At 44.9% G+C, this 16,285-nt stretch overlaps 1 protein-coding gene across 2 annotated transcripts; it reads right to left on the bottom strand.

Moving 5' to 3' along the window:
• Positions 1–11,538: 11,538 nt before the first annotated feature.
• Jagn1 (jagunal homolog 1) lies at positions 11,539–15,099 on the bottom strand. 2 transcript variants are annotated; one of them, XM_021637609.2, is made up of 2 exons: positions 14,868–15,099; positions 11,539–12,482 (listed from the first exon to the last, which is right to left on the bottom strand). In XM_021637609.2, the coding sequence occupies exons 1-2, from the start codon at positions 14,954–14,956 to the stop codon at positions 12,020–12,022; spliced, it is 552 nt and encodes a 183-aa protein (XP_021493284.1). In that variant the 5' UTR covers positions 14,957–15,099; the 3' UTR covers positions 11,539–12,019. The 2 variants fall into 2 exon arrangements, with proteins under 2 accessions (XP_021493284.1, XP_021493286.1); XM_021637611.2 differs by having other exon boundaries at positions 14,861–15,078.
• Positions 15,100–16,285: the final 1,186 nt, after the last annotated feature.

Below are 16,285 nucleotides of genomic sequence, written 5' to 3'. Positions count from 1 at the left end.
TGAAAGGAAAGTTTGGGGCATGTCCACTGGGTCAATGCACCTTGATCTCTCTCTCTCTTCTGTCCCTGTTTGTGTGTCTCTGTCTCTGTCTGTGTGTCCATCTCTGTCTCTGTCTGTCTGTCTGTCTGTCTGTCTGTCTGTCTCTCTCTCTCTCTCTCTCTCAAGTCAGGGTCCCTCTATGTAACCCTGGATGTTCTGGAACTCACCCTGTAGGCCAGGCTGGCCTTGAACTCAGAGATCCACCTCTGCCTCCCAAGTGCTGGGATTAAAGTCATGCACCATCACTGCCCTGCTTGTCTCTCTTTTTTAAATTAAATTTTAAAAAATTAGGCGTGTGTGTATTGTATGCGTGGATAGACAGGTGCCCTTGTCCATGAAGGCCCATGTGGAGGCCAGAGGCTGACACTAGGTGTCTTCCTGATTGTTCTCTACCTTGTTTTGAGACAGGACCTCCCACTAAACCTGGAGCCTGCTGATTCAGCTAGGCTGGTGGGCCAGCAAGACCCTAGGGTCTACCTGTCTCCTCTACTCAGTGCTGGAGCTACAGGTATATTCTGCCATGGCCTGGTATTATGTGGGTGTTGGTGATCAGAACCTAGGTCCTCAAGTTGGTGATCAGAACCCAGGTCCTCTCTCAAGTCTTATTATCATCATCATCATCATCATCATCATTATTTTGAGACAGGGCTTCTCTGTGTAGCCTTGGCAGTGCTAGACTCACTTTGTAGACAAGGCTGGCCTCCAGTTCACAGCAACCCAACTGCCTCTGCCTTCCTGATCTGGGATTAAAGGCATGAGCCACCACTCCTGGCTATTCATTATTATTATTTTTTTAAAGATTTATTTATTATGTATACAATGGTTTGCCTACATGTGTGCCTGCACACCAGAAGAGGGCACCAGATCTCATTACAGATGGTTAGGATCCACCATGTGGCCACTGGGAATTGAACTCAGGACCTCTGGAAGGGCAGCCAGTGCTCTTAACCTCTGAGCCATCACTCCATCCCCCATTACTATTATTACTCTTAAGGCAGGGTCTCCTGTATCCTAGGCTGGCCTCAAGTTCCCTGGGTAGCCTAAAGATGTCCTGAAACTCCGGATCCTCCTACCTCCATTTCCCAGCCGCTGAGATTACTGGCATGACCTACGGCATCCAGTTTCTTCAGTGCTGCAGACTGAATCCAGGATCCTGGGCTAGGCAAACACTCTACCAGCGAAGCTTCGTCTGAGCTCCAACATTTCATCCTTCTGGGACTCAGTCTGAAACACCCTTCAGTAGCATGACCACAGCCTTCTTGTGGTCATTCCTAAATGGCCCTTATCTGCAGTCTCCAATCTACCCATTACCCTAGAATTATCCTCTTGTTTTTGCATTCCTTAAAACTTAAAGACTGTGGGGAGGGTAGCAAGATGAGAAGTTAAGTGAAGAGACCACCATCATAACAACCTGAGCTTGATCCCTAGGACCCACGTGGTCATTCTTTGACCTTGACACACATGCCATGGCATGCAAATAGATAAGCATAATTTTTAAATCTTTATTTACTAGGGCTAAGGGCATGTAGCTCTGTTGCTAGAATGTTTGACTAGCATGTACTGGAGTCCTTGTTTTGTTCTTTGGGGAGGTGAAGAAGTTTAACGTCATTCTCAGCTACACAAACAGTTTTGAGCCAGCCGTGGATACATAAAGCCCTATCTCAAAAGAAAAAAAAAAAAGCCAGCACTTGAGAGGCAGAGGCAGGCAGATCTCTGTGAGTTCTAGGCCAGCCTGGTATACAAAGTGAGTCTAGGACAGCCAAGGCTATACAGAGAAACCCTGTCTTAAAAAACAAACAATAAAAAAAGACGCCAATAACTAGCAGTTTTAAATTTTTTAAAAACAAATTTGTTTATACATATGAGCATTTTGCCTGCATGTACATAGGCACTGTGTGTGCTTTTGGTGCCCACAGAGGTCAGAAGAGCATGTCAGATCCCCTGGAATTGGAGTCATGGATTGATGATAACCACCATGTAGATACTGGAACAGAAGCAGAGTTATCTGCAGAAGCAAATGCTTTTATCCACAGACCCACTCTCCAGGGGGTGGTTCTGGCCTGAAATCCCAGGTACTTGAGAAGCTAAGCCAAAGGGATCACATATTGAATGCTTGCCTGAGTTCAAGACCAGCCTAAGCAACTTAATGAGACCCTATCTCAAAGTGTGTGTAACAATTAAATAAAAAGAGGCCATTACTGGCAAACAACTTTAGTTCTACCACTTGAGAGGCAGAAGTAGGTATATCTCTGTGAGTTTGAGGCCAGCCTGGTCTACAGAGTGACTTCCAGGACAGCCAGGGTTACACAAAGAAATTCTGTCTCGAAAAACCAAAAAACAAAACAAAACAAAACAAAAAAGGCCAGGCATGGTGGCACATGTCTGTAATCCCAGCACTCAGGGAGGCAGAGACAGGTGGGTCTCTGTGAGTTCAAGGACAGCCTGATCTACAAATCGAGTCCAGGACAACCAGGGCTACAAAGAGAAACCCTATTTTGAAAAAACCAACCAACCAACCAAACAAACAAACAAACAAAAAAAGAGGCCATGAGTTTAAAAGAAAGAGGAAGGAGATGTATTAGAGAAGTTAGAGAGAGGAAAAGAGGAGGATGCTAAAATCAAAATTTCAAAAAATAAATTATTATAAAACTTTTTTTTTTTTTTGGCAACAAGGTCTCCCTATGTATTCTGGTTTTCATGGAACTCACTATGTAGACCAGGCTGGCCTCAAACTCACAAGAGATCCACCTGCCTCTGCCTTTGCCTCTGCCTCCCCTGTGCTGGGGTTAAAGACATATGCCTTTACATCCAGCTACAAAATAATATTTTTAAGAGGAAGTAAAAGAGGGCTAGGGATAAACTCAGTGGCAAAGCCCTTGCTTAGTGTATTCAAGGCCCTGGGTTCAATCCTACCACTTAAAAATAGAATGAGAGACTCTCATGTGTCCTCCTTCAGTACCTAGCAATGACTTTCAGGAAGCAGGTACCCCACGGCTGAATGAATGTCAACTATGATACATTTCATCTAAGTAGCTTATCTGCTTTCAGTTCACAAAGCCACAGCAATATTTGATCCCTCTAAACACCTTGCGAGGCAGATAAGTGAGAATTCTTTGTTTAATTTCATAAGGAGATAAATAAGGAAACAGAAGGGAAATTGATTGGGTCAAGGTCAAAGTCTGTAACCCAGGGAGCGACACTTGTGCTGGGCCCTCCCGACTGATGTCACCCTGTAGTCTCTTGGCCTCACCTTCCTCTTTGAACCAACAGGAGCTGCTGCAGAGTGGCCTCGCGCAGGCAACCTCTGCAGTCAAGACAGTGAGAGCTAGAGCAGGAAAGGGGGTCTACCCAGACCAAGCTAGGCCAAGAGCTTCCCTCCGTTTCTACCTCATGGTGGTTCCTTCACACATGACATTTTTTTAAACTCGTAAGGTTTCTTTTTTTTATGTTTATGAATGATCTACCTGCATGCATGTATGTATATGCGCCATGTTCATGCTTGGTGCCCTTAGAGATCAGAAGGTGGCACTGGATAGCCTGGAACCAGAGTTAGAGATGCTTGTGAGCCACCATGTGGGTGCTGGGAATCAAACCTGGGTGCTTCTGCAAGAGAAACAAGTGCTCCTGTGCAGTGAACCCTCTCTCCTGCCCTACCATGAGTTTTCTAAAGCTTGCCATGCGCTCTATTCTACACTTGTCCTTCTTGACACACAGATCTTCTGACCAGATCTTTCTTTCCTTCTTTCTTTCTTTCTTTCTTTCTTTCTTTCTTTCTTTCTTTCTTTCTTTCTTTCTTTCTTTCCTTTTCTTTCTTTCTCTTTCTTTCCTTTTCTTTCTTTCTTTCTTTCTCTTTCTTTCTTTTCTTTCTTTCTTTCTTTCTTTCTCTTTCTTTCTTTCTTTCTTTCTTTCCTTTTCTTTCTTTCTCTTTCTTTCCTTTTCTTTCTTTCTTTCTCTTTCTTTCTTTTCTTTCTTTCTTTCTCTTTCTTTCTTTCCTTTTCTTTCTTTCTCTTTCTTTCCTTTTCTTTCTTTCTTTCTCTTTCTTTTCTTTCTTTCTTTCTTTCTTTCTTTCTTTCTTTCTTTCTTTTGTCTTTCTCTCTTTCTTTCTTTCCATTTCATTTCTTCTTGCTTGCGTGCTTTCTGCTTCAGGAAGCACACCCCTTCGTTTATTTGTTTATCTGCTCCTTTGTTTATTTATTATTCTCTCATATATTACATCTCCACCACAGTTTCCCCTCTCTCCACTTGTCCCAGTCCTCCCTCACCTCCACCTCATTTCCCCAGATCCAGTTTTCCTCCATTTCCCTTCAAAAATGAACATGATATAACAAGTTATTATAAGAATAGGCACAAACTTTCATATCAAGGCTGAACGAGGCAGCTCAGTAGGAGAAAAAGGGTCCCAAGAGCAAGTAAAAGAGTCAGAGACAGCCCTGACCCCCCACTGTTAGGAGTCCCACAAGAACAACAAGCTACACAAGCTAGCTAGACACATACAAGGTCCATGATTATCACTTCAATCTCCATGAGCCCTGCTTAGTTGATTCCATGGGCCATGTTCTTGTGGTATCCTTGACCATTCTGGCTCCCACAGTCTTTCCTCCCCATTTTCTGCAGGGTTCTCCTGGCTCTGCCTAGTGTTTGCCTGTGGGTCTCTGTGTCTGCTCCCATCAGTTTCTAGATGATGCCTTCTGATGACAACTGGGCTAGGCACAGATCTATGAACATAGCAGAGTATTAGGAATCATTTAATTTACTTTTTTTTTCCTAGTTGTGTCTATCCTGAGTCTCTGGGCTGTTTAGCTTCTGGTTCCTGGCCACCCAGGCAATGTCAGGTGTGGGCATCCTCTCATAGCAGGGGCCTCAAGTTGAATCAGTCATTGGACCAACTTGTTCTGAGTCACCATTGCCCCAGCATATCTTACAGGCAGGACTGTAGGTTGAAAGTTTTGTGGCTGGGTTAATGTCCAGGTCCCACTGCTGGAAGCCTTGTCTGGTTACAGAAGATGACCAGTTGAGGCTCTGTTATCTCCCATTACTAGGGGTCTTTGCTAAGGTCACTATCATAGATTCCATAGAGTTTCCACTGCAATAGGTTCTACATTGTCCTCCAATTCCAGTCATCTCTCCCAGTACTCTCTCCATCCTACCCTCTGCCTGATCCCTCCTGTCCCCATCCCCATGCACCCCCAATCCACTTGCAAAATCCATTCTATTTCCCCTTTCTAGGGAGATCCATGCATCCCCTCCTTGAGCCCTCCTTGTTACTTAGCCCCTTGGTCTATGGATTATAGCATGATTATCCTTTACTTTACAGCTAATATCCATTTACGAGTGAGTACGTTCCATGTTTATCTTTCTGGATCTGAGTTACCGTACTCAGGATGATTTTTTTTTTCTAGTTCCATCCATGTGCCTGCTTATTTAATGATGTCTTTTTTTATTTTTTTTAAACAGCTGAGTAATATTCCATTGTGTAAATATACCACATTTTCTTTATCTGTTCTTTGGGGGAGAGGCATCTAGGTTATTTCCAGTTTCTGGTTATTATGAATGAAGCTTCTATGAACGAAGCTGAGCAAGTGTCCTTGTGGTATAGTGGAGCGTCCTTTGGGTATATGCCCAGGAGTCTCACCTAACTTTTACTAATTTTAGTTAGTTGTTTCCTGATGGTGGCTAAAGTGTGGTAGGAGAAGCAAAAAAGAAATGGAAATGAGAAATAAAGACAGAAGGGAATGGGAGAGGGAAGGGGATAAGAAGTAAAGACAAGAAAAGAAGACCACAGGGAAGGAATTAGGGAGGCCAGAAGTGGTGACCCAGAACTCCAGAGGCAGAAGCTGGCCCAGCTCTGAGTTTGAGTTTGAGGCCAGCCTGATTTATACAGAGTTCCGTAGTGAGACCTTGTCAAACAAACAAATAACAAAAAGTGGAAAAAAGAAGTCTGCAGTTTATTGTCTTGCTGGTTCTCATATCTGGTGTTGTTGGAACCTGTTCCAAAATGGGAAAGGATGAAATCAATTATTTGCTAAACTACCTGGCGTTGGACCATGCCCCTTGCTCTGTTTAGTTTGTGTTATTAGCATTGCAACTCTGGAGGTCTGGCTAATGAACAGTTTTAGAAAAGAAACACTCAGAGGACTGAGACTTATCAACACACACAGAGCAAAGAAACAGAGAGGCAGGACACATCATGTCTCCTGTTTCTCTTGTCAGAACACATTATGGAAAGTCTGAGGCTTCTGGATCCCATCTTACACACAAGTTTCAGATTTAACAGTGTGATAAAGTTGTTGAAGTAAATATGTAAATAAAGAAATTAAAGAATGGGGTATGGTGGCATATGCTTGTAATCCCAGAATCTGGGAGATGGGGAGGGGGGCAGGAAGATAAAGAGCTCAAGTTGTTCTTGGCTACTTAATGAGTCTGAGACCAGCCTGGGTTTTCACAAGACTTATGGGAAGAAAGAGGCAGAGGGGAGAGGGAACAAGAAGACAGACCAGGAAAGAATAAAGAAAAAGAACAAAGGGGTCTTATCACAGTGAGTGATAGGTGGGCATAGTTCTAGGAGAGAGGAGATTGGAAACTGCCAACAGGGAGAGTAAGAACTTAGGTAGCTGAAATGGGAGGCAACAGAGGTGAAGGCAACAGGGACACCAGCATAAAAGCCATGGGTTCTGAGTCTGAAGCAGCTGACCAAGAATTCATGTTCCAATAACTTTTATTTGGAGACCAAGCCAGGGGCTAAGGAAGTCTTGGCAAGCCCTGAAGCATTCATGCTTGGTGAGAGTATGCTATGGAAAGACCATCTGGAAGCCATTTTTCTTGTCATAGTCTTTCCTACGCATGGACTTGTACAGGTCATGAGTAGCAACTACAAGATCTTCCTGTAATGGCCAGTTCCTAAGGTCTGCTGGGTGTGTGTCCACTATCATGGCACCTTGAGCATACCAGCCAGGATAATGTGAGCCAAGAATGTGAAGTGTCCCTATGCTCTTTTAGAAGGAAACAATTCTGAGAAATCATTCTTAGCTGGGCATGGTGGTGTACACCTACATGGCATTTGGGAGATGGAGGCAGGAGGATTCTATAAAGAGACCCATCAGAAGGAAGGAGGGGAAAGGAAAGGAGAGAAGAAAAGAGAAATTATTCCTAAAACAGGTAGACACTCCCAATTTGAGAGGCAAGAATAAAACTGTTATCAAGGAAAGGCATTTTGATACGTAAACCTCTATGTACTGGATAGCTCAATCACAACATTTATTTCAGCCACACAGCCATGTGAGAGACAGACAGTGCCCATGCATCACACCAAAACAGGCTCAGCTGAGAGTGGAAACACCCGTAATCCCAGCACTACAGAGGCAGGAGGACTGCTGAGTTTAAGGAGAATATGGGCTTCAGTGTGTCAGAGCAGAGGGTAGACTACAAGAATGTGGCTCAGTTGATAGAGCACTTGCCTAACAAGTATGAGGCCTACTTGATTCCTAGGATGGCAATAAAATGCAATCAAACCAACAGAAGTTAGTAAAGTCCCCAGCTAGAACCTCAGTCTAATAATCCCCGCTGGCAGCACACAAGCCCTTCTTGTGTCTCCAATTCCTCCACTGTCCTGTCTTGCTGTGAAGGTCAGACAACCACTTTTGACGTCCATATGGCATTACCAAGTCCATAAAATGCTTTCACAAGGGTCAGAGGGATGCCAAAGTAGCTAAGAGCACTGGCTTCTCTTCTGGATTTGGATTTAATTCCCAGCACCCACATGACAGCGCTGTCTCCAGCCCCAGAGATTCGGTGCCCTCTTTTGGCCTTTTCAGGTAGCAGGTACACAAGTGGTACACAAATATACATGCAGACAAAGCACCTAGGTAGAGATAAACAAATTTTTAAAATTTAAAAACTTAGCCAGGCACTGGTGGTGCACACCTTTAATCTCAGCACTCAGGAGTCAAGGCAGGTGATCTCTGAGTTCAAGGCCAGCCTGTTTTACGCAGCAAGTTGTAGGACAGCCTACAACAGATAAAAACCCTGTCTCAAAAAAAAAAAAAAAGAAAGAAAAAGAAAAAGAAAAAAATTAAAAACTCTTTAACACTTCACTTACTGGAGCATTAAAGCAATCTTTGTAACAGGTAGAGTTGGTCTTAGTCCTGCAGCTGATACTTTAACTCCAATCTTGTTTTTTGAGACAGGGTTTCTCATTATTTAGCTCAGGCTGGCCTCAAACTCACAGTATTCCTCCTGCCCCAGCCTCCGTAAAGTTATATGTGCCACTATACCCAGATGAACTTTCTAACCCAGTGTTCTTTCCACTAAATCAAGAGGAGGTCTTGAAGGAAGGAAAAAGTGATAGAAAAAGGCTAGAAAAGCAGAATTCCAGGCTCAAAACTAACATTAAACTGATGTTTCCATGACAGCTACTTTTAAATTGTTGACAAGTTACATAATGAGTTTTCAAGGTATTCAAAGACTGTATATAAAACAGCATTCTAATGACCAAAAATAGCTTTTCTGTCTTTGACCAATATTTTGCACCCCAGTTCTAACAAATGTTTGCGTCTCAGTTGTTTGAAAATTAGAAATGTGTTGCCTCAGCCTTTGTCCATGGTCTTTCATGTGCTTCTTGCTGCTTCAGTCCAGTTCTGTTCTCTGCGAAATACAGACTTCGGAACATAAAAGGACAAGCTAATTCATTCAACAAACTCAGAGCACTGATGCGCCAAGTACCGAGCAAGGGAATGGAAGACATACAAACTGGTAATTCTGTCAATAAAATAGAAACCAGGCATGATAGCACATGCCTGTAATCCCAACACTCAGGATGTGGACACAAAAGGATCAGGAGTTCAAAGTCATCCTCAGCTATATAGTTTAAGGTCATTCTGGTCTATGTTAGACCTTGTCTCATTAAAAATAAATAAATAAATAAATAGGGGCTGGAGGGATGGCTCAGAGGTTAAGGGCACTGACTGCTCTTCCAGAGGTCCTGAGTTCAATTCCCAGCAACCACATGGTGGCTCACAACCGTGTATAATGAGATCTGGCGCCCTCCTTTGGCATGCAGGCAGAATACTATATAAATAAATAAATATTAAAAGAATAAAAAAAAAAAAACAATAAAGGAGTAAAGTGGAAAACAACCAAATTAAGTTTTTGTTTAAATTGAGGAATGGGAAAACTCCAGATTAAAGAATAATAAAAGAATTTAAGAGTAGAAAAGGCATGTTTTTATTTCTTGATGCTTGGGAATCAAGCCTAGGGGCTTAGTACATGCTAGACAAGGACTCTACCACTGAGAAACATGCCCATAAGTAGAGAAATTTTTAAGTAAGACAAAACTGAGAAGACAGGGCAGTCTTCAGGGGGTCCACAGGAAGAGCACCGACTAGGTAGTGTGTGCATGGAGTGCTGAGCAGTGATGAGGACCAAGTGCTCTGACCCTCTAGAAATCTTGCAAAGACAAGAAGGCAACTGGAAGGACTTAAAAGTTTGAGAGTGGGTGATGATCCAGAGCTATGCTTGTGTCAACATAGGACCTAAGAACAGAGATAGGCCTGAGGCAGAATAGGAAGTTATCTCTGAAGTGATCAGTAGGAGCCAAGCATGGTGGCACATGTCTTTAGTCCCAACACCCTACAGGTAGAGGCACGCAGATCACTGAGTCTGAGGACAGCCAGGGCTACACAGAGAAACCCTGTTTTGAAAAAACAAAAAAAGATCAGTAGGACACCTGGAGGAAAAAGTTTTGCAGGCCACACAAGCAATCGATTTCCAGAACAAAACAACGTTAGAAAAATATACAGGCCAATCATACACTGTGTAGATCAACAGAACAGCAGAGACTGCACAGTGACTGACACAGACTTATTGCGGGCCCCCAAACACCAGCATTTGTGTTTCCCAGGTGAGAGGTGACCCCACTGTGAGGGAAATAGGTGGATCTGACCTCAGATCACCCGGATAATTTCTGGAAAAATTTCTGGGTTCCCACCACTTGGTGATCTCCAGAGTCTAGCCACATGCCTGTGTGCTGTTCCCACTGTCCCAGACCAAATTTCGGGCCCCAAATCACCAGTGTCTGGGTCTCCCAGTGGAAAGGAGACCCACAATGAGGGAAACAAGCATGACCGACCTTAGAGCTTGGATCTCTGCAGTTACAGATGTGAACATCATCAAAGCACAATGAAGTCCAGAGCAAAGGGACATACACCTTTCCTGCCCTGACTGTTGTCACACTCCTAGGTGTGACTTGTTGGCTTAGCTCAGTTCTGGGTCTCTCACACAATTAGGTATTATGTTCACTGCCCGTTCCCCCAAGACTGGACGCTCCTTGCTGCTGTGTCATTTTGTAAGATTTAGGTGGGGCTGAGTGGAAGCCACGTCACTGGCGGTATGACCCTAGCAGTGATACTGGGATCTCACCTTTCTTTTCTGGCTTCCATGGGGTTAGCAGCTTCTTTTACACATGCCCCTAACAAATAGGCCAAAGAAACACAGACAGAACGCTAAGAGTAAAAGGACCCAAGTCCCTCACTTCTTGCCTTGCCTCAGGTTATTCCAGCTAGTAGAAAACTCATATAGTCCTAGAAGCAGATTTTGTCCCCCTTTTTGGATTAAAGGCCTGTGTCACCACATCCAGCAAGGGCATATTCTTAAAATTTATTCTGTATACTATTATACAGTTTTAGACACATAAAGGACTAATACACATAAATGGCCAAATAACCCAAGATAAAGGAACTGCTTTACAGGTGGAGATTAAATGTCTGTCCCGTTTTGCAGTTCTTTCCTTAAAACATACACTTATTTTACATACACACAAACACACATACACATATATATGCCAGGCAGAGGTGCCATACAGGTTTGATCCCAGCACTGAGGAAGCAGAGGCAGACAGATCTCTTTGAGTTCCAGGCTAGCTTGGTCTACAGAGAAACCCTATCTCAAAAAACTAAGGGGGTGGGGGGAATATATATAGATAGATTTAGATAGATAGATAAATCTCCTATACTTGGCAGGCAAAGAAAGGCAAGATCTCTGTGAGTCTGAGCCCAGTCTGGTCTACATAGTGAGTTCCAGGACAGCCAGGGTTACATTGAGGGAACATGTCTTAAAAACAAAACCCTTACTTTCTGAGAGGTTCTGCCTGCAAGTTTGTCTTTATAATTCATGCCTGCCCAGGGCCTGCAAAGGAAAAAGGGCATCAAGTCCTGGGAGAGTAGTCACAAATGGTTGTAAGCCACCATGTGGGTGCTGAGAACTGAACCTGGGTCCTCTCTAAGAGCAGCCAGTACTCTTAACCCCTGAACCACTCCTCCACTAACTCCCACCCCAGGATAGTTCTTACCAAAAAGCTAGAGGGCTGCAGCTGACTTAGACTCCTTACACTGTTTCTCTTCTCCACTGGCAGTCCCATTTTCCTCATGAAACATCTATTATTTTCATAATGTCTAATGCCCCTCAAACAATACAACTTTGAAATCCAATTAAATCTCAAACACAAGACACAGGACAGTCTTAACTTTATTGAGTTTTTTGATTTTGTTTTTTAATTAAAACGGTTTGAAGTAAACAGAACAGCCTGTAGGGGGAGCAACTTCCCAAATGTTGCCTGCCCCATGACTTAACAGACTGAAGTAGAATTTCATGTGCTGATTTATTCCAAAGTCTTTTAGCATTGGTGGTGAAGAGGCGATGAATGGAAGCAGGGAGTATGACCAAGAGAAGGCAAAGATAAGGCTCAGTCTGGAAAAAGCAAACCCTGGATGGCCTCAACTTCAACCAGTTAAAAGTGTTCCACAGCCATCGGTCACCAGTTGTAGCTCGTCAAGAATAAATTAAACACTACCATTTGTCACCTCAGCCAATGGTAACAGAGAACTCTAGGCCAAAATCTGAGCCTAGTGTGCACTAGGTGCCAACATCACAGACGCCACAGTCAATGGGAGACCCAGGTTTTACCCCTCAGAGAGTCCTCGGACAGAGTTCATTTACGTTTCTTCTCCTGTGTACTGGTGAACCAAGAGTCTAAGAGTTTCTTGCTGTAGTACAGTTGCCAGGCATGAACTTGGACTGCCAGTACCAACACCAAGTACATGACGGAGACAGCAGAAAAGCCAAACAGGAAGCGATAGGCCTTGCCATGGCGGTAGAGTTGCTGTGCTGCAGGGAACATCTCCATGCTGCCATAAATGAGGGGAGCGATAGAGAAGAGCCCCATGCTGATCATGGAGAGCACCAGGTAGCTAATGTTATTTCGAGGGAACGAGAGAAGGCCCAAGAGAGAGGGCACAATGCTCAACAAATACGGATATTCCCACTGATAGGGCATGGCCACCTGATCATGTGACAAGAGCCTCAGGTGTCCCACGCTCATCTTGGCAACCAACAGCAGCCATATGACCAGATGCACGTAGATCAGCTTCTTGATTTCATACTTGAGTGTCACACTGCAAGGCAGAGGAAAGGGAGAAACAATTTTCATTCAAATTGCTCTGACCACCAACTATATTCCAGGCACAGGAACTAGACACACAGATACAATGTGAATGACATAGCCTCTGACAGACACTGGGTACAAGGGTCAGATAAAAAAAAAAAGTATTAGAAAATGAAGTGTAATACCAGGCGGTGGTGGCGCAGCCTTTAATCTCAGCACTCAGGAGGCAGAGGCAGGTGGATCCCTGTGAGTTCAAGGCCAGCCTGGTCTACAAATCCAGGACAGGACAGCCAGGGCTGCACAAACAAACTGTGTCTCAAAAATGAAGTATATACTTATAAGACCAAGAATCCTAGGGAGGAACCCATTTGGTATGAGATGGCATGCCAGAGAAGGCTATCTGGAGGAAGAGCTATTCCAGCAAAGGTTCTGGGTGAAGTGGAGATGAGCATTCTATGCAGAGGAGAAAGCATGCAGGCACAAAGGCATAAGGATTTATGAATTTGTGCTTCAAGAAATCAAGTGGCAAGACACATGGGAGAGGTGACGGATAGCTGCAAAGACTATGATGAATAGACTTCAAGACTGAAGAACAGCAGCTGGAGGGGTTAAGAGCACTTCTTAAGACCTGTTCTTCCAAAGGTCCTGAGTTCAACTCCAGGCAACCACATGGTGGCTCACAACCATCTACAAGATCTCGTGCCCTCTTCTGGCCTGCAGGTGTACATGTACTGTACACACAATAACTAACGAACTAAATAAAACAAAACAGAAAAATGTATCTTGTGTGTATGTGTGTGCACCACAGGCATCCCTGTGCCATCAGAGGCCAGGAGGGCATCAGAAGGCCTGGAACTGGTGTTACAGGTGGTTGTGAGCTGTGAGCCTCCTGAGGTGGGGCTGGAAACTGAATTTAGGTCCTCTGCCAAAACAGCAAGTACTCCTACAGCTGAGCCACTGCAGGGGTCTCTTCGACCACCTCAGCCAAGAGTTAATAATCTGCAGAAGGCAAGAAAGTTCCAGTCAACATAACTCTACCTGGGGTTGGATCAAACCTCAGGAGCCTAACCCCAGGCAGTTTATTTTAGGCATATTTAAACACAGCACAATTTGGTGAAATTTTTCTCAATCCAGTGTGCACAATAGAGCCTAAGACATGACTACATTGAAACTCTTTGTAAAGTACATGTGACATCTCCCATAAAGATGAGGTCTATTGGTGGCCGTGGCACACGCCTGTAATCCCAGCACTTGAGGCAAAAGCAGGTGGATCTCTGAGTTTGAGTGCTTACCAGGAAAGCCAATACAGGAAGGAAGAATGACAAACTTATGATCAGGGTCTAGGGGAGAATCTGGTATGGTCTGAGCCACACATCGCCAAGGTTACCAGGAAACAGGTTCCACAGCTCTTCCTCCAAACAGACAACCCTGTGTCTAACCATTACTGGTTCCCCTAAGTGCTTAAAAAAAAAAACATAACCAGGTCTGTTTTTGTTCACTGTTACATCCTCAGTGACTAACACACTATAGGATGGCTAGATAGCCAATAAGGACTTATCAAATAAGTAATAAAACGTAGGAATAATAAAAATAATATAGAGGAATGTAGAAAGATCTCCTTATACAGACACATTCCTAAAATTCAGGTTGGACAGGAACAATTTTACCACCCACTCTCACCCAACCAGCCTTAAAATTTAGCAGCTACCATGTGGTAGTACTCACACTATGGCTTTACACACACACACACACACACACACACACAAACTCTAAAAAGTATGAGCTTTTCTCCTTCTGAAGATGACAGAAATGACACTCCAATTAGAAACAACCCGCCTGGCGGGGGGGGGGGAAAGGGGCGCTGGGGGCTGGCTCGGTGGTTAAGAGCACTTGCTGCTCCTGAAAGCTGACACACATACATACACACACACACACACACACACACACACACACAGCCGCTACTGGATTCTGCGAGCACACAACGTACACAAAATTAAAAACAAATCTTTCAAAATGTTAAGTAGTAATTTTCCCCAAGTGCGTGCCTGAATCCTAACCCTCGGGAGGCTGAGGGGCAGGCCGTGAGTTCGAGGCCAGCCTAAACTCTACACTGTGGGACCTCGATTTTAAATAAGAAAAATGACATTCCCAAGGTCGCCAAGAGGGGCCAGAATCGATCCATGTGCCTGCGCGGGCTGGATCCCCTCGAAGCACAAGGCGGGCTAAGGGGCTGCCGCGGCTTGGGTACAGACGGAGGGCGGTCGTCGCGGCTGGGGACCGGGCGGGTGCACGGCAGCTGGCTGGGGGGCGACGCCGTGAGGACTGGTGGCGTCGCTGCCCAGGACCCGCAGGCTCCTCCCGGGGAAGGCCCCGGTGCTCCTGGCTCACCTCGTACCTCATCTGGTAGTGCATGGCGACGCGCTCCCGGTGCTGGAAGTCGCTGCCGTCGGTGCCGGCCGCTCGCGGGCCTGCCCGAGACGCCATCGTGCAAAACCGAACCCCAGGCCGCTAACGCCGACCCTCTAGTTCAGCCGCCCAGTCAAAACCCCAGGGAGCCCCTTGCCTGCCGCCTCTGTACGGCTTCTGCTACCCGGCGTGCCGCCACAGGAGCACTTCCGGTCTCTCTACCCCGGGAGGACTGACTCTGTGGTTTTCTCCTCCGCGCATGCGTTCCGCCTTTGTGTTCCGCCTTGCCCCTCCCGGAAGACTACTGCAGAATTAGCTTATTCCCTAGAACTACCACTTTTACTCAATTATAAAACATTTTTAACAATTAGTTCTTTGTGTATGAGTATTTTTCCTGTATGACTATGTCTGCACCCCATGTGTTCCTTGTGTCCGCAGAAGCTGGAAGAGGACGTAGGATTTATTAGCTATAATAAATGAAAGACAGATCTCCTGGGCTCTTAACCGCTGAGCCATCTCTCCAGACCCTAAGTTTTTATTCTTTTTTTTTTTTTTTAAGATGTATTTATTATTTATACAGCATTCTTCCTGCATGTATGCCTACACACCAGAAGAGGGCACCAGTTCTCATTATAGATGGTTGTGAGCCACCATGTGGTCGAATTGAACTCTGGGACCTTTGGACAAACAGCCAGTGTTCTTAACCTCTGAGCCATCTCTCCAACCCTAAGTTTTTATTCTTATGGTGGGGTCTTGTGTGCTTCAGGCTGGCCTAGAACTTTTGACAGTCTTTTTGTTTTAGTCTCCCAAGGCGTGATTATAGTCTTAAGCTCCATGCCTAGCTAGACTTGGCTTCTTTGACCAATTGCTCGGTGGCGAGTTGTGCACTTGATACTTCCTGCAACTCCACACAACCTTGGGGTTAAGATCCAGAGCAAAGATGTTAGACTTCTAAAAAGGACAGGGTGGTCCGTGCCAAGACACAGCACTCAGAGGCTGAGGCAGCAAAGCGGCGTGTCTTCCCCACTGCAGGATCTGAACTGAGACCCCGGGGCCTGAGGGCTAACCAGACACGGATGGTGGCGAACGTTTGGAATCTTGTCACTTGAAAAGTAGAGGCAGTTCATCTTCGTTTACATATGGAATCGGATAAAGAGTTGGAGATTAAGAGCACTCACTGGTCTTGCAAAGGATGCGGTTGTTAAGTATTGTCTTACTGTGTTCCAGAATTCATCTATGTAGGCGTCCCTTGAACTCACAGAATGTTCGCACCATGCCTATCATGTATATGTCTGATGCCAGAGAAGGCAAGGAGAGGGCGTCAAATCCCCTGGAACTGGAGTGCCTGTTGTGACCTGGCTCTGGGAATTGAACCCAGGTCCTCTACAAGAACTCATGCTCTTCTCT

The sequence above is a fragment of the Meriones unguiculatus genome, chromosome 5, assembly GCF_030254825.1.
Source record: "Meriones unguiculatus strain TT.TT164.6M chromosome 5, Bangor_MerUng_6.1, whole genome shotgun sequence".
Taxonomy (NCBI): domain Eukaryota; kingdom Metazoa; phylum Chordata; class Mammalia; order Rodentia; family Muridae; genus Meriones; species Meriones unguiculatus.
This window is presented reverse-complemented; position numbering and strand designations above follow the sequence as displayed.

What these genes read in the sequence shown, in the direction of transcription:
- Jagn1 (XM_021637609.2), bottom strand. Translation starts at nt 14,956, where the DNA reads ATGGCGTCTCGGGCAGGCCCGCGAGCGGCCGGCACCGACGGCAGCGAC. An exon ending in GCCATGCACTACCAGATGAG is followed by an intron (nt 12,483 to 14,867) that starts GTACGAGGTGAG and finishes TCTGCCTTGCAG; the next exon opens with TGTGACACTCAAGTATGAAA.